The following is a 17,862-nucleotide window of genomic DNA, read 5'->3' as shown; positions in this document are numbered from 1 at the left end:
TTAAAAAAAAAAAATTGTTGCATTATTTGCATCTGTAAAAGTTTTTCGTTGTCTTTGTGGCTTTCAAATAAGATCAATATAAATCAGGCAGAACCAGTTTCTGTGTATTGCTGCTGATTCAGCAAAATACCGGCACTTGTGTTTCACTTAAATTCTGAGGTTTGTTCTGTCCCTGTTGACAAAGCCGTCCAGCAAAGGCTGGCACACGGTGAAGCGTGGTGCTGAATCACCCGGGCACGAAGGCTTGGATTCACGTGCTTGAAGGTTTGCTTATAGCAGCAGGGAGCTTGAAAATAGGAGGAAGCCAAAACTGCAGCTCCGAATGGTGCATACTGTCGTGTTAAATGGTCTTTAGCACCCAGAAGCAGGCCTGTAATGGCTTTTATTATGAGTCTAGTCCTGCAAGCCTGAAATGAACTCCTGCGAGAGGTTTTACAGTGTGAGGCTGCAAATACTTACACTTGTGCTTGGCTTTATTGTCCTTTATTATCACACTTACTTCACCATAGCCAGAGGTTCAGCTGTGTGCACCACTGTCTCCTGGAGGGAATCTCCTGGGATTGAACAACACTTTTCATGGTAGTGTGAATCCAGATCCTGAATCCAGTTCACTGGACAGTCAGATATAGTTCTCTATGTAATGTGATTTATTTTTTTAATGTACTTTATTTGGACTTTAATGCAAAAAGTACTGAAGCCTATGAAGTCATCTCAGAATTTTAATGCATTTTAAATTTCGGTAATTACTAATGTAGTTTACTGATAATGTATAGGTAAGATATATAGCCATTGAATCCTGTGTAAAAAATATATACACACCTGCATTTAGAACTGGCTGAAAATTAGAACATAACATTTTCTAGAAAAGCAACATTCCTCCTCCTTTTTTTCTAAGTTAGGAATTATTTTTTTTAAATACGTAATTGAAATTTTCATTTCAAAATTTTGATCAAAAAATAGTAGACCTTTTGAAAGAGTGCAAGATGTTATCACATTCTCCAGCAAAGAAGCTTGCTTGTTTACAGCCTTGAAATGTGGCTCGGTCCATGCTTTTTGTATGAAACTTACTGAGTGAGGGGGTGATAATAAATTTGGCTTTTATTTAGCATTATTACTAATTTTTAGAATCTGGTATGAGATCATGAGGGCTTTGTGTTGCTCAGTGGAAGCCAGTTGTGATCAGGGCTTAGAGCAGACTCTGACCCACTCCTTGTCACTGTTCTTGCAGCTCCTAATTGCCACTGTGTTGGTGATTACTGGTGATCTTGGCTTCATTTTTGACTTGCCAGAGGTTTAGTAGATTGCTGATGAAACGATTTCCATGTGGGATTCTGTGATGAAGCTACCTGGCAAGTCCATTTACAAACTGATCTTGTCCCGTTATGACAGCTATCTGATGCTTAATGCTTTCTGACCCTGCAAATTTATCATCCTCGATCTGGAGAAATGTAGTTGGGTTCTTCCCGTTCCCTCTGATTTAAAGTGACCGAGACATGCAGCCTGTAAACAGGCTATCAGTGCAGAATTGGAGGTGCCTCATATCGTGTTTGACAGCATCATTGCTTTGATTATGCTTATGGTACGCAGATGTGATTGAAAGGTTTTGTTGGATGTGGCATCCTACTGGCCACATCAACTACCAGGTGTGGATGCAAGCCGTCAGCTTCTCATCAGAGTCACAGAAGTGAAGCCGACAGCGCAGCCAGCGCACACCAGCTTCAACCTACCATCTCGCTGCCAGCGCCGCCTGGTTATTTCAGTGCTGACCTTTTTCCCTTTGCTGTCTTGTCAAAAGCTACAATCTACGATCTGACAGTAACTAAGGAAGAAAAGGACGCAGCCAGAGCCAGGGTGCAAAATTAAATGGAATTAGCCATTTCAGCAGACCGTCATCCAGAACACATTAATGCTCCAGAGCATCCGAAGGGGCAGACTTCTTAACAGCAACAACCAAATCCAGTACCAGCTGTTTACATTTCCATGCAAGCCTGGTATTGAGACTATATTGTCAGCTTGTGTTGGTGGACAGGTTACTACAGAGTCAGTTATTCACAACTGACTGTGCAGAGTGGCAGTGACGGTGGAAAGAAGGGCAGGAGAGTTAAACTATCTTGACAAGACTAAACTTCTAAATGTAGCTTTTACCTTTGCTGTTTTGTGTTGAAAGTCTCTTACTTACTGCCTCTTTTTAAAGCCACTGCAATAGCTATCAATTCAGCTTTTGTGGATGCTGCCTTTTAAGACTGTCCGTTCAGGAGAGGGGAAGAAAAAAAATCTACCTGCAATTTTATTTCAGCAAGCTACTTTTATAATAGAGAATTGAGAGACAGAAGTTATCTTAGTTGAGTGTTCAGGTCACTGTGGAGTGGGCTGGCTACAAGCAAGTCTGGGGTAATGCGTGGTCCCAGGCAGGTAGTTCTGGGGCAGGGGCAGAGGCCTGGTTGCCCTTGGGGCTGGCCGTGACACTCAGCTCTGCTGGCAAAAAAAGGGATGCTTATCAAGAATAACTCTCAACATATCAGCTGGGTTAAATGTGGAGTGGCTCAAGGCATGAATCAGAGTAACTCCAGATTCTTGCTGGAGTAAGAAGCAGCTGAATCTGCCCTACAGTCCATTTTTATTTGTTTAAAGGAGTGCCCTCCACCCCCCGTGGGAACCAGGAGGTATAACCCTTCCCTTAAAAGAGAGGCCAAATTCTGATGCTGGCTTTGTCTGTTTGGCTCTTGATGTGCTCAGTGAGGTCTCAAATTTGATCATCTTTCTTCAGCAAAGTGCCAAAGCATGTGTTTCACTTTAATATGCACTCCAGTAGATATTTTCTTTTTCCCCTCCCAAAATATCTTCTCTGATTTCCATGTTCCTTGCAGCCTGTGTCAGTTCAGAGCACTGCTCTAAGGGAAGGTTACTATGAGGAAAACCAGAGTGTGGGTTTCCAGCGCTTGATCGTAACTTGTCCGTGCCTTGTCCAGTTCACCCGGAGTTGCATTAGACCTCTATGTAGTGAGAATGTGTTTTTGGCAAGAGCAAGCTGTTTGTATGGAAAAGCTAAAGCGCTCCACATCCTCATGCTAGCTTGCCTTGAAGTAACTTGATAGTGAAGAGCAGGCAGACTATGTCTTTCAGCCACTTTTGGGCCTCATGTAGGCCAATTACAAGTCCTTCCTCCAAAGCATACAAATAACATGGCAGTGCATCATGTGAGATGTTATCAAAAGCCAGGTCTCATATCACTAAAAATTAGGTACCGCTCCCCACAGTGCTATCAACATTGTTTTCCTTTCATTTTTAGTATGTTGGTCAAAGTATATTGATAACGCATGTGGACTTGTTCATGGCTTTACTTGCTGCTAGTGGAGAACTTCTATGCAGTTTACTCTTATTTTTCTATGTGTAGCTTGAAGATTATTTGGTCCTGTGTTGTGCTGGTCTCCCCCTGCTATTGGGCTGGTCTCAAATGCTGCTCAGCAGCTGGTATAAGTGAGCTCTGTGGAGGATTCAGCTAAAGCAGGAGATTTATGTGTGAAAGTGCAGCTTCTTCTGGGCTTTCCCTTGCTGTGTGCCGTGGGTCTCAGCCATCAGCTGGCTTCTTGCCTGTAGCATCAAAGGGAGTTTCAAAAACACATTTGGCACAGAACAAATTTGCAATGTGTCTAAAGATGTCTGTGCTAAAGATGTTATATCTGCGGTTAGTGTAGCAGCTACAATGCATTTTGTGACCTAGAGGGAAGTTTCCCTTGCCATTTCCCCTCCTGGTGCAACCTGTGCCTAGCTTGGCAATTCAGGCTGGCCCCGAGAGGAAGGAGACTGCGGCTCGGTGTCGGGCTCCACCTGTGTAAAGTAAAAGGGAAGGAAGAGCAACAAACAGTTGTGTTGTGCTGTTATCAGAGCTCCAAGAAGTGTTACCCATATAGGTTACTAAGAAATAATTTTAAAAGCTTGCTGTGGAGAAGCTGAGAAACCAAACCAGGCTTCTTAATACCTTCTTCCACAAATTACCTTTCCTGTTTCTAACTGTCCTGGGTACACTGACTCAAGGGGGTTTCACAATAGATGTAAACTCACCTGATGCTACCACCACTTGTCTCTGTCCCTTCCCTTCTCCTGCACATTTCTATTCCCAGCAGATGCTCAACCAGGCAGATCACCTTACTGATCTCTCTGGCAACAAACAGAGGGTTACTTTTCAGGTGTGTGAGCAAGCTCAGTGCGCTGCAACGTGATCAGTGGTGCCAACGGTGGAGGGTGTGTGCATTTGGGATCTCACTTCTGACAGCAGCCTTCCTAGGTTGGCTTTACTCAGATGTGAAACTGCTCTGTCAGTAAAAAGACCATTGAAAGGTTGGCTGAAAAAACTGACAATGGTTTTCCTGTTTGAATGAACGAATCGCAGTAATGACAAAAACCACAGGTGGCCTCCCCGCCATCACTTCTGAAGCAACAGAAGTTGAGAGCAACTGAAGGGCAGGTTTGGGAGTGTTTGCTCTGGCCAGCAGACAGTGTGTCTGATGTGGCAGGTCTCTTCTTGTGCCACTGGTGGCTTCTGCTGCTGGGGCAGTGGTGTGGGGGAAGAGCACAAAGAAAATTGCAGCACCTGGGTCTTTAGTTATTCCCACGCGCAGCAGATGCTAACGGGGCTGTGCACAGGCTCAGTTCTTGTATGGACTGAAAGATTGTATTTTTCCAGGACTTGTACCAGATGCAAAGCTTCCTCTCTGATTCACATGGGGGTTATGAGGGGAGTCCTGTTTGTCGGCATCTGTCTGAACAGAGCTGCTGCTGAAAGCTAAGTGCAATCTGCTGTGGAAAATGGAGGAAGGACTGGTGCTTATGGTTGGCAAATGTGTCTGGCCCAAAAGCCATGGAGGAACTGTGAAATGACATCAGCCATGTCAGGCTCACAGTATTACTGTGGCACCTTTAATTAAGGCATTGGGGGTCAATGGGATGCTTGCAGGAGCTACCTTGAGATGAACGTTGCTCTGTGAAGCACCAGTGCCACTATAGCACTCTTGACCATTGCTGCTGAATATTGAGAGTGTCAGTGTGAATGTTTTGTTTCAGGCATAGGGCAGAGAACAGCCATTGTCATGTTGTAATTCAGATCACTCTGGAAGGAAACACTGTATTTGAGCTATTTTTCATTACTCTTCTGTATTTTTACTTACAGAATCATTTCAAGTTGTGGTAAGAGGCAACGGCTTTTATCATGCAAGAAATATCGACCAGGTACTCTGCAGCTTCAAGCTCAATGACAGCCTTACTATCAGTAAGTTTGCAGGCTGGTGTATTCCAGTGCCCCCTGTGGCTGTGTCACCTCATGAGTGACAGAGGTGACACAACCCACCTCTCGTCCACGTGGGGGGAGTCCTTGCAGTGGATGTGGGGGGAGCTAGTAGGGATCTACACCTAACAGAAGCTTGAAATGCATCTTTATTCAACCCTGTGACCTGTAGGCATTGTGTCGTGAGGGCTGATGTGGGGTGTGCTGCTGCACAATGAATTTCAGCATCATTGTAATGGTGTACGTGGGTGATGCATACAGCCAGTGAGGTCTGGGTATCAGGATTTAAGAGGGAGAAATAAAATTGCTCCCTATTCCCTTGTTCATCACCAGTGAAAAAGAAATAATGCTATCTTGATCCTCTGGTGGTATCTTCAGACTCTTTATTCACCAACTCAGGAGACGCTCACCATAAAGCAGGGCCCTCCCAGGCCTGCTCTGTTCCTCTCTGATGCCAGTTGCTGGTCTCATCGCAGCGAGCATGTAACGCCGAAACTCCCTGCCATTGCTGTGCTAAACAGGGTCTTTTGTTTGCTGTCTCAGCAGCCAGGCAAAGGACTGAATGGCCAAAAAAGATTGAGGGTCCAGTTTCTCGGCACTCCTCTCTTATTCCTGAGAAGCAGTGTATGTCTGGCAGGGTGAAGCACAGCGTGGGGAGGGGAGCTTTGCTCCTTTTCTGTATACGCTGCCCTTGTTGGCTGAGCACAGTAGAGGCTTTCATATCCTGTCGCGGTCAGACTGGTGCCTTCCCTAGCAGTAAATTCACTTACAAGAGGGAGCACATGAATTGCTCCTTCATTTCCCATCCTAGTTGCCTACGTGGAGGCTGCATTAAATAAACTCTGGCGGTCTTGCTCTCATTCCACTTACAGATGCCCTTTGCCAGGGATTTGTTTCTTGTGGTTTACCAGGTAGACAGACTTTTGGTTTTTTTTCTTCCTTGTCCCTAATGCACTGGCACCTTGACTGGACTTCACACAGTGGGTGCTGACCTGGACCTGGAAGTACACAGGAGGAAAACTACCCTAATTCCACATCTCCTCCGTGCTGTGTTCTCCTTGGGCTAGGTCTGCAACAGATGCGATGAGATGCTGATCTATGCTGGCTGGCTTTTTTCCCCTCAGGCTGGCCCTAAAACATATCACTAGAATTTCCATGGTCTCATCTCTGCCAAAACAGGGGAATGAGCTTTGTCTTCAGGTGTGCTTGGGGTGGGTGAAGCATGAAAGAACAACTCTCCTATCTGTTGTTGCTCGAGTTAATTTTTTTTCCTAGGTAGAAAGAGTAATCAAGCCTCTAAGGCTTAAATAAGCTGGCAGCTTTTTTTACCAGCCCCTAATTCACTTGGGTTGGACTTCTGTGAACCAGTCTTTCTCTGGACTAGCACCTTAGCTGCTTCGGGCCGTTTGGAGCTAAGGTGTGGTCACAGCAGTGACTTGTCTGCTCTTGTGCCTCAGCTTATGCACTTTTAGTGGAGTGGCATTGCAGGATTACTGCTGAGCCTCTTCTCTGTGTTCATGGGACTTGGCTTTCTGGATGTGGCTTTTGAAAGCAACAGGATTAGCACTGCTGACTCTTGGAGCAGCAGAGTGCAGGGAGGCAGAAAAACACCCATGACCTTGCTTTTGACTCTGCCTGCATCAGACCTCTATAAACATGGGCTGCTTCTAGATGATGCTGCCACAGAGGGGAGGTTGGGGATGGGAAAAGCAGCAACTAGTGCAGGACAGGTCCTCACAGTAACATTAGTCATGGCCCCTCTCTGCCCGTCTCCTGTGTATGACCAGCCATGAGTTTTTTCTTTTCCTCTGGTGTCTGTCCACTTCGGCTCCACCCCGTCTCAGTTCTTCCTTTTCCCTGGGCTCAAACAGTGCAGCCTTGGCTTCTCCTGTGTGTATGTGTTTGGAAGTGGGTAGGCAAAAATTGAACCCTATACTTTTGACCCCTTGAGTAACTTGTGGGATCAGAGTATTCAGTATAAGTAGAGTTTGCATGCGCTTGTCAGATAGACAAGATGAATATTGCTCAAAACTGGCTTCAAAATGGCTGATCACTGCTGTCAGAAACAAACATGTACTTCCATTTCTTAGCTGTGGTATCTCTAGCCTGATAACATTATATTGGCATCAACAAGAATGGTCATCCTATTACTGATTTGTAATCAGTACCATTGGGGAATATTGGTACTTGCCTATATACTGAATTTATCTGTGGCTCTCATTGGTGTCAGTGCTTTTCCAGGGGGTGGCCTGGTTGGGACAATTTCTCTTTTTCATCCCTGACAGTTATATTAATTTCTTTTCAGATGAAAAGCCGACCCTTGTTCATGATACTTACTTACTTTGTCCTGCCCCAGTGATAGAAGATGCTGGACAGTAAGTATTGCTTTCCAGCACGTGTCGAGAGAGCGGACTTCTGGATGAGAATGTCATTACTGAGCCAGGCTAATAAATTTGTGTGCGTGGCAGGATTACCTCCATCCCCTTTGTGCTAAATCCTCTCCTAGTATGAACCAGCATAGCTCTCTTCAATGGTGGGTCTTTAGCACAGCTTAACCAAAGGCCTTGTTGGACCGTGGTCCCGTGTCATTGAATCATAGAATGGTGATTTCTCCTCTGTTCCTATATCCTGTTTTTTTCAGACCAAAAGGTAGTTGAATTCCAGGCAAACTTTTCATTTTGATTGAAAAGAGATGCTTGATTTGAATTCCTTTCTGCTGTTGTAGATGTTGCTTCCTGTGTTTTGCCCTGCTCTGGCTAGTGTTGGTATTTTTCAGCTGTTGTAATCCTGCAGACTCCTGGGAGATATGGCACAAGGCCCTACCTTCCCCCTGGGTGATCTTGTGGGTGCCTAAATACCGTACTGGGGGTGAGGGGGAGTACCTCCCTCCCCTTTCCTATTTGTGGGTAAGGGAAAGCTGTTTGGTGGGGTTTTTTGTGGGTTATTTTGGTCGGTGGGTTGTTGGGGTTTTTTGTGGTTTGGTTTTTTTTTTTTTCCTCAGATGATATTGGAGGATGGCTTTCTTGGATATTGGAAAATGTCTAGGGCCAGATTCTTCTTTAATTTCACTGTCATTTCAGTGTTTTTAACCCCTTGACCTTAGTGCAGGTATTCTGGATTTACTTGGATATAAAAGAAAACACATTCTGGCTCTTTAAGCTGCAGAAGGGGTTTAAAAAAAAAAAAAAAGCCTTAAAGTTTCTTGTGCTATCTAGGGTAGTATTGCAAATGTCTGAGACTTTGTTATGACTCACTGTCCTAGTGCCCTTTGCCCCAGGTGGGATGGAGGTTTTTTAATAAAGAGCATATGCCCCAACTCAATTAAGCCAACATAAAAAAGGGTAGCTCTTGGGCAAGCAGAGAGACAAATGCAGGTAAGCACCTGAGGCCATGAAAATGCCTTGAATCAGCAGGACATTTTATCCATGCGTGTTCATGAGCCAATGGCTAAAACACAGCCAGAATAAAGGGAACAATGGATATAAAGATGACATTAAAAAAAAGTGTATCTGTTTTGTGCTTTAGGGTGGTTTTCCTACAAGTCAGCATGAACAACGGGCTAACGTTCATCTCCAGCTCTGTCAGCATCACCAGCACACAGTGTGTAAGTAATTGCAATGGGGCTTGACAGAGAAACCATGAGATCTTGGAAAGAGACGGTGGCTCTTCAGGCAAAGCCTCCTTGAGTGAGCATGAGCTCTCTACAGCTCCTGCATCACAGTTATTGACTGGATCCCAGCAGTTCTTTGAAAAATAACCAGAGCTAGTTAAGATTAAATTGTTACTGATGATGCATGGATCATGATAGATTTACTGAATAAAAAATTACAACAAAAGGCACCCTGCCCATTCCTGTCCCAGGAAAGGGAGATCCTCAAAGCTACGATCTGACTAGAAGGGAATCTGGGAAAATGAGGGAAGGAGCATCAGGAAGTAACAGGCTGTTGAGCTTTGGGATCCCTCATAGGATCTGGAGTGAAAGGTGCAGCTGCCAGGACTTGGATCTGGAAGGGCCACAGCATGGAAGGTCCTCTAAATTTACATGGTTATTTTTTGGTTGGAGCTTACAGCATTTGTTTTAAAGCACCACAATTTGTCTTTACTAGTTCAGGATTCGCTAAGGCATTTCTACAGTTTTAGTGACAGGAGCTGGTTGCTTTTCTCTTGGTGTCACAGGGCATGACCAGAAAGGGATAGCAGCCTCAGATCCCGGGATGAGCTTCTTGATAAAAGGCTGCTGCTCAGGTCAGCCGAGGGAGAATGTGCTGCTGCAGGACAGCGATGGCTGCGATATGACCTTCTCCTGGTCAAAAAGACCACCTATCCCCAGGTGGCGTGTCAGGGACCGACAGCTAGAAGTGATCCTTTATCAAAATCTGATTTTAGAATCGAACAATCAAAATGAAGAAGCTGACTACTAGATAGGCAGTCGTCTTCCTTGCCTTGGAGTAAAAATAGGTAACGCCCATAGCCGGTGCAGGCAAGTATGGTGGCTGAAGATTTGGCCTTGTGTGTGCACTAAAACAATCAAAATGAAGAAGCTGACTACTAGATAGGCAGTCGTCTTCCTTGCCTTGGAGTAAAAATAGGTAACGCCCATCGCCGGTGCAGGCAAGTATGGTGGCTGAAGATTTGGCCTTGTGCTTGTGCACTAAACAGGTTTGCTGAAGTACCTGATAGCAAACACTTTGTATCAAAGTTGAGCTTTATTGTTATTAGTGTCAAAAGGACTTTTATAGCCTACACCAAATGCTGTCATATTGGTTTGTAATCATTGTTGGCCTTTTTGACAGCTGCAGAACAGAGGGGCAGGAATGAAGATAGAGGCAGTGACTGGAACTTGCAAATCTGATTATCTGATGTTTTCAGCAATGAAGCTGGGAAATCTCACACCAGATTGCTGGAACAGTCCAGGGTACAGGGACTTAAAATTTGGCAGAGATGTGTTTGCTGCTTCACCTGATTATTTTTATTTTTCCAAAACTTTCCTCCAAATCTCCTACACTGAAGACTGATATTTTCACATTTTATTCTCTCTTCTACCTCAGGTACTATAAAACCTTTTCAGTCTGCAGTGAAACACAACTGTTAACTGGTGCATTTAGTTACCCATATGTAACTTACTTCTGATGAAGACTGAAGTTTTAGCCCTAGCTGGGCTTCCTACAGGCCAGAACACGGACAGAGGAAGCTTTCCTCTCAGTAGCCTTAGGATAAAGAGAGGGATCCAATCTCCAGTCCTGTCAATCTGACAATTTTTGACCAGCCTCTTGCAGATTGAATGTGAAGGAGGCAGGGAGACTGATTCTCAGCTGGTACAAAAAAAAAGAGACTGTCTCACTCCAGTTATATCCCATAAGCAGGGAGGTTGGCAGTTCAGTTTCCAACTTTGTCTTAATTTCACGCATTTCGCTCTTCTCGTTTTAGAGACTCCCTCCATTTCCTTTCCTCTCCCGTTTCCTTTTCTGTGGGTGGCAGTTAGCTGGCCTGCTCAGCTCTCCTCCCCAGCTGGCCCTTCTGTCCTTTCTGTACAGTAAGTATCTTCTCTTCACTTTACTCCTAAAGCCTCTGTGTGATCCCTGTGCTTATTTCTGTTCAGTTGCATGAAGTCTGCTATTTCCTTTTCAAATTCCAGCTTCACTACGATGCTTTGTATATTTAATCATTAAAAGAGAACTCTTTAGCTTCTTGCTGCCAGCAGCTCCCGAGCTGCTGCTAGCAAATGTCTCAGTGATTTATATGAGCACTTAGCATGGGAGAAGCAACGCCTGGGAACAAAAGCTACAAAACAAAGAGGTAATGTGTGTTTGGAGTAATAGTAGCAGTGGTATGTGCATCTGTGGCTCATGCACTGCATTGGTGCTGTGCTTGGACTTGTTTTTAAGGAGTGCGGCAATACCTCTTAAAGTTATGCTTGACTTTTACTCATCCTTTTCTCAGCAAACTGACTTCACTGGGAATTCACGCTGCCCACGTGTCTGCTTTCCAGATGCGTTAGTGCTACATGGGGCCATGGGAGGGCCAGAGAGGGGGGCGGCAGCAGCACTGAACCGCAGCCAGGTAGTGTGTCTTCTAACAGGACTCCTTTGAGCAGGGGGTCTGGCACGTGTTGCAGCACTCCGCCTTGGCTTTCAGCTGCTCCCTGACCAAATGAATGAGGTGAGCTAAATAGTGTATCCCAAAACAGGTCAGTTTGCATCTATAACAAGAAGCCACAGAGCCGTGGAGGGATGGTGGTGCTGTGACACAGAGATATGGGAAACTGGGCTACCTGCCTAAAAGCATGGAGTAGGAGCCGTGGTTGTTAGTTCTGTCTTGAACATGTCAGTCCTGACAGCTCTAGGATTTGGCCTGAGAAGGAACTAGGTACCGCACAAGTCAGCCACTCGGGATCTCACCCAGACTGTGCAAAGCTTTTACCAGCTGGTATTTTCTTTTCCATCCTCAGCCTTTTCATTGTCTGAGGGGAAAACAAACCCACTTGGAACAGTGAAGGCAACTCCTGTTGTAAGAAGGGGCTAAGCATCACTTTCTGGTGTCATGCGAATTCAGCAAGTAGTTTCAGATTTAAGAAGGTGAATCTCATGGACTTCATCCTCCATAAATCTTCTTTGGAATTTGCTTTCTTTCCATTTATCCTCCCACCTATCCTTCTTTGAAAATTTCTTACAGCTTCCTCTCTAGCCAGCTCCTATTCCCTCAGCCTGCTTCACAGACCTTTCTTCAAGCTCTTTTCACATCTTCCTAGTCCCAGGCTCTTCTCTAGTTTGCTGCCAGGTTTTGCCTGTTGTCTGGTACCCCTGTTGCTGGTGAATTGAACCTCTTCTCAAACTCGGAAAATCTACCATTGAAGAGGTTTCTTTTCCCAATATAAAATAAATGGCTGGAGCACCAGAGCTAGTCTTAACCTCATCCCAGAGCCCAGTGCAGTCCAAGGAAACGGCACATCCCAGCATGCCACTGCCTGTCTGCAACAAATGTTTAATTTCCAAAAAGCCATGTGCTCTATGTTCTGCAGGGGCCAAGCAGCATGAAGACCTGCTTTTCTGTAGTCATCAGAGCAATACACAGAGTTAATACCTCTTCTGAACACACTGACATGTAATGCTCTGAGTGCAAAGAATCTATCAAGATTTACCCAGGAAAATCAGAGCTGTGATTCTTTTTGGTTGCCTGGCTGCTCTGAAAAGCTAATTTCAAGTGTTAACACTTGAAATCTTTTGGATTCTAGAAATTTTAAAGAAAATTTAGCTTTGATTTTGAATGTAGACCCTTAGCTATCCAGCCCCAGAGTCCCACTGTTCTCTGCAGAGAAATAGATGGAATATAGGAATCGGAAATGCTTAAGATCATGATTACAGCATCTCATTAAAAACAGTCAAACCAGCACTAGGAAGCATACAAAGAACCAGCAGCATTAAGGACTAGTTTGCATAATCACTCAGGCTGGGGTTGTGTGTGCAGTTTGAGTCAAGAGGCAATACAGGCAGGCTTGGGAGCTGATGAGGCTGAGCGAGTAAGTTGTGATCCGTTCTGCGATGTTGACATGCGAACAGTTACCCATAAGCTCTTAGCTCCAGTATTCCCATTCTTTGAATATCAGCATTTGCATATTCTGCATTTCTAGTGGTGAAAAGTTACTCTGCACACCTGAGTGTCTGTGGTCATGGAGTTTGCAACGCCCCTCTGACAGTATTAAGGGACCTGTCAGCACCAATTTGGGAATGGTTTATATATGAGTTTAACATCCTTTAATCTAGTGGGCTGTAAACGTACCATAAATTTATATAAAAATTATACATATACACACCACAAACAGGAGGTGCTTCCCTGAATCATGACTTCAAATACAGATTTGTCACACCAAATACTGATGTGACCCTAATGATAATAATAGTGATTGACTGCACAATCTACCTGAGACCTCATAGTGAGGGAAACCTGGCTCATTTTGCCCAGTCTAATTGTGTAACTTCAGGGATCCTGCCTTGTTTGTGACATGTGCAGATAACTCAGAAGTAATCATCTCGTTTGCAGCTGACTGGGACCATCCTTTTCATTGCTCTCCTGATTCTCTTTCTGCTGCTGGCTCTGGCTCTTCTGTGGTGGTTCTGGCCCCTTTGCTGCACGGTGGTAAGTACAGGTTTTTATTCTTTTGACTTGGTTTCATCTCTTCTCTGCAAAAACACAGAGTTAAAGGGTTGGAGTGGGTGGTTAACTTTGTTTAAGAAAAATGCTGCCAGGTTTGTAAGGCCCTGATTCAACAAATTGCTTAAAGTGCTTGTTGAAGTGACTCTGGTCTGGGTTTTTGAATGTTGCAAGGCTTACGTGATTTTGACACTGAATGGGAAGTTTAAGTGAGCTCGTGAACATGGCCCAAGTTTCTGTAGTGATCGAGACCTCCTTAGAACAAGATTTGAAACCTGCTGCAGAAAAGCATAATGGAACTGATTTACTGATATGTGCATAAGCTGTTACGGTCCTTTTTAAAGACAAGAGTTAGGCTTTCTTTTTTATTCTGAGGAGCTGCAGATTCTGAGTGAATGTTTTGCACTAGCTTGGTAATTATATGACATTTTTAAGGCAGAACTACCAGAATATGGAGCTGTATTATGAGTTACTTAATAGGGCACTTCTTGACTAATCAGATAATTCAACGTGATGGATTTAGCTTCTCATCTGCATCTATTTTATGCCATCTGAAAAGCAATGGGGCTAATGAGAGGATTGAATGTGGGGGAATGGAGCAGGGCAACTCACCTGTGATATGAGTGAGAAAACAGAGAGGACATAGCGTTGAGATGGATGAACCCTACCATTATCTCAGATTTCTCCCATTGCTTATACATTGTGATACAGGTGATCAAGGAGCCGCCGCCACCACCACCTCCAGAGCCTGTAAGTATGCTATTTTTGAGCTGTTGCACTGTCTGCAGCCACTGTAGTGTATTGTGCTGCCCAGGAACGTCAGCCCTGTAGGTGTCTTAATGACACCTTGAAGGCCATGAGGGGCAGTCTCTTGGGTCAGGACAGTTATTTCTGCCTTCTGGCCTCTTTATATACACACAGCAAGATTATTTCCATCCACAGAGAAAATAGTTGCATAACTCGGAAGTCCACAGACCAACAGTTCCTATGGTATTTTGTGCCTTCTGCCGCGCATCAAACAGGCGTGTAGGCAAATCTTTGCTTCTCAAGCTGTGCTGAAAGCTGTCCCTCCTCCAGTAAAGCTGCCGTTGCTCTCAGCAGGAGTTTAGCCCAGATGGGCGGTAAGGAACAAAGTCTGGCAGCTGGAAGAAAGGACAGCGAAGGCCACATTCTTGTGGCTTTGCTACAGGAGAGGGAGACAAGAGCCTGCCCTGGCTGTGGCTCTGCTGCAGAGTGACCTTTGGAAGGACGTTTAGCCTTTCTCCATTTAGGTTTGAGATGTTTGAGGCAGGGTTGTATTTAGCTCTTTTTGGGACAGTAACACACTGACCCTGCCCTCACTGACCCTGATCTCAGCTTAGTTTCACTGTATTAATTTCATGAAAATAATAGTAATAAATAAAAGTATCTCCAGAGAAAACTCATGCCTGCCTTTATTTCTTTCCTAGGCATAGACAGTTAAATGATGGAAAAATACTTGCCTAACCCACAAGAGAAGCTTACAGTTTGCTGCTAACTTGCTGTAACTTGGCATGAATATCAGGAGGCAACCACAGCTGCTGTTTTGAGGTTGCCAGAGGCCATCATTACTGTGTATGTGATCCTGTTGCTTGTCCTGGGCAGCAGCACTGAGACAATTTAACTTTAGAATATGCACCAAAAATCATGCTGGTTTTAGGGTGATTAGTGTTGTCATGAAGCATGCAATTGCAGCCATGCTGCGTTTGAAGGAGGCTTCGGAGAGCATCACGCCCCTGCAGCAGAGTTCCCAGATGCTTTGCGATTATTCTGATCGGCAGAGATTTTAAATGCAATCAAAGGGACTGTGAGCTGACGTAAGCCTCCAGGAATAGCACAGAATACAGATGTTATCCATCCCTTTACTTGGACTTGTCTTTATCCAGTATGGATTGTTGTTTCGTTGTACTTAGCACTAGCCTCCCTAGGTATGGTGACCTGCCCTTTAGCTGACGTAGTCTGGTATTGCTGCTATTAAACTGAATACAGTTATGTGAAACTTGTTCTAAACTGCTAGCATTAGATTTCCATTACTTTTCAAAATGTTTGTAGTAGCTGTTGATGTTGGCTTTGCTATGTGTTCAGTGTAGGAGATACTTTTCCAGCTGATAAAGGATTTATACCAAGTATCAGCCATCACTATTAACTGTGACCTGCTGCTGTCAGGCTTGCCAGCAATAAGGGTTGTTAGACATGAAGACTTGAAATCCCATGGAAGAGGCAGGATATTTTATATAGTGCTCAAGTTCACAATGAAGTCAAATATAAATGAATTAAAACTGCTGATGTAGTTCACTGAGTACTGTTTTAAATATGGCATGAAATGGGATAAAATTTGTGTGTGTATTTGTTATACTCTTCAAAAAAACCAAACAAAAACAGCCCAAACCAAAACAACAAAACCCAACACTAAACCACAGTGCCTTCCTTGTATATTTATTTCCCTTAGGATAAAAACAAAACCCCAACCAAAAAACCCCAACCAAAAAACCAAACCAAAACAAAAAAAAATCAAGCCCAAACCCCCTTACTAGTTAATGGAAATGTCAACTCTAGTCTTGCCTGGACATACTAAAGAATTTGTTGGAGGAACTGACCCATGAACCATAGCTGAGAGATCAGATGTCACTGAATAACTGATGGGAATACCTTTCTCCAAGGCACAAACAAAAATTAAGGCATGTTTTTTAAAAGCTATTACTGGCTTTTGGACTCTCAGTTCCTTTTACATTCCAATAGAAACATGTAGGGCAACTTTGAGAAAATGTCACCTAGTAATCTGACAATAATTTGTGTCATTCCCTAGTTTTTGGATTTCACTTGATTATATTTTTTTTCTAGTAAAAACTAAGTCCAGGCAGTGTTTCTAGAAACATACTTGTACAGATGAAAATCAGCAGAGAGCACTGTGCATGGTCAGTCACTGTGCAGAGCAGCACGTGCATCTGCATATCGGCATGAGGTGTAGTTTTGTGTCTTTATTAAAGAGTGTGAGGAATGAAGATGGTCTTGTAGGAGGCTTGTTGGGCCCTTTCCTCAGTTATGTGTGTACTTGGAGAGTGTCATGGTGTGACTTTCAGCTGCCTCGACTCAGCGTAATGATAGGGAGTCCGAGAAATCCCAGTGACTTCTATCGGCTCAAGATGATAGAGCTGGAGATGTGTTCCCAGTGTTGTCGAACCAGAAACATTTGCCAGCTTTTAGTTAAGCAAGAACAGAACAAGGAACCTGAAGTAAAACCCTGATTCAGACTCTCCCACATTCCAGAAAAATAATCTGCAGTCTTTATAATTGCAGGTCAAAAACTCTGGATCTAGGCTTCCTGATAATCTGGAGATGCTCCAGTCTGAGTCCTGGTTCCAAACTGTACAGCTTGAGCCAGACTCTACAAAGAATCAAGCAGCGTAGAATAACTGGTTACAGCTGCCATGAGAAAAGGGTCTGATGCACATGTTAGAAAACTCACAGTGGTAGCTTTTTTCCCCTGTTAGGTGACATTAAGTTCTAAAAGCGCAATTAATAAATTATTTCTTTGGGCTGATTGCTGCGTTTTCTGCATGGCATAGTGGCAAGCCAGTATAATGTACGATTCATCTCCACTTTGCCTTCCCTTACAAGTCAGTTGTGATTTTGAAGCTCAATGCATATTTGACTAAATAAAAGCTGCCTGGAGAGAAGAATAGGCAATCCTCTTTGGCTTCCCTAGTTAAAATTGCAGCTGCAGAGACAAGAGACTTTTGTTTTTTGTCAGCAAATGAGTATAACACATAAAGCCAAATATCCAAGGATTGGACCATAGGATGTTCAGTTGTTTTCCATAGTTTATGCTGTTTATGTGAGAACGGCAGTAATATCTCCCTGTCTTTCCCATAGGAATCAGATGATGAAGATGGATTGCCAAAGAAAAAGTGGCCAACCGTGGACGCATCTTATTATGGAGGTCGTGGTGTTGGTGGGATTAAGAGGATGGAGGTATTTGACTTGTCCTTTAGCGTTGTAAAAATCAGCACATTTAATTATAAATCGTAGCAATATGTTTTTATGTGATTTTTAAAAAGCTACCTTGATGGACTAGAGACTGTGATTTAATTAGGGCTTGTCTACCTGATTGCACCTGCTGTCCAAGTAACAAACATCAAGCTGCCATCATTCACATGAATAATTAAATGAATCTAGCATTATGAGCCAGAGAAAATTTGCATGTTAAGAAATGGAATAAGCACCAAAAGAAGTTTTAATTTGCTGAATCAAACCCCGTGCAGTTGGGTCCAGTTCTCTTGTCTCAGGCAGAGTTACAATGGTTTTGAGTGTTTGAGAGTGCCATCTACACTGTGCCTGGCTGGCTGGAAGCAGTTGGTTTGGGGAATTTAAACCAGTGATTTTTTCTTCCCCCCCCCCCCCCTTTTTTTTTTTCT

General features: G+C 43.9%; 1 protein-coding gene across 1 annotated transcript in view; it reads left to right on the top strand.

Annotated features, from left to right (window-relative positions):
- The window catches only part of ANTXRL (anthrax toxin receptor-like), a 58,900-nt gene that overhangs the window by 19,642 nt on the left and 21,396 nt on the right, over positions 1–17,862 (top strand). The window contains exons 9-14 of the mRNA XM_009277995.1: positions 5,168–5,266; positions 7,587–7,656; positions 8,807–8,885; positions 13,319–13,414; positions 14,141–14,179; positions 17,321–17,419. Coding sequence (XP_009276270.1) covers positions 5,168–5,266; positions 7,587–7,656; positions 8,807–8,885; positions 13,319–13,414; positions 14,141–14,179; positions 17,321–17,419 — 482 coding nt within the window. The remainder of the gene's footprint in view (positions 1–5,167; positions 5,267–7,586; positions 7,657–8,806; positions 8,886–13,318; positions 13,415–14,140; positions 14,180–17,320; positions 17,420–17,862) is intronic.

This window comes from Aptenodytes forsteri, unplaced genomic scaffold (assembly GCF_000699145.1).
Source record: "Aptenodytes forsteri isolate BGI_AS27 unplaced genomic scaffold, ASM69914v1 Scaffold15, whole genome shotgun sequence".
Lineage (NCBI taxonomy): Eukaryota > Metazoa > Chordata > Aves > Sphenisciformes > Spheniscidae > Aptenodytes > Aptenodytes forsteri.
This window is presented reverse-complemented; position numbering and strand designations above follow the sequence as displayed.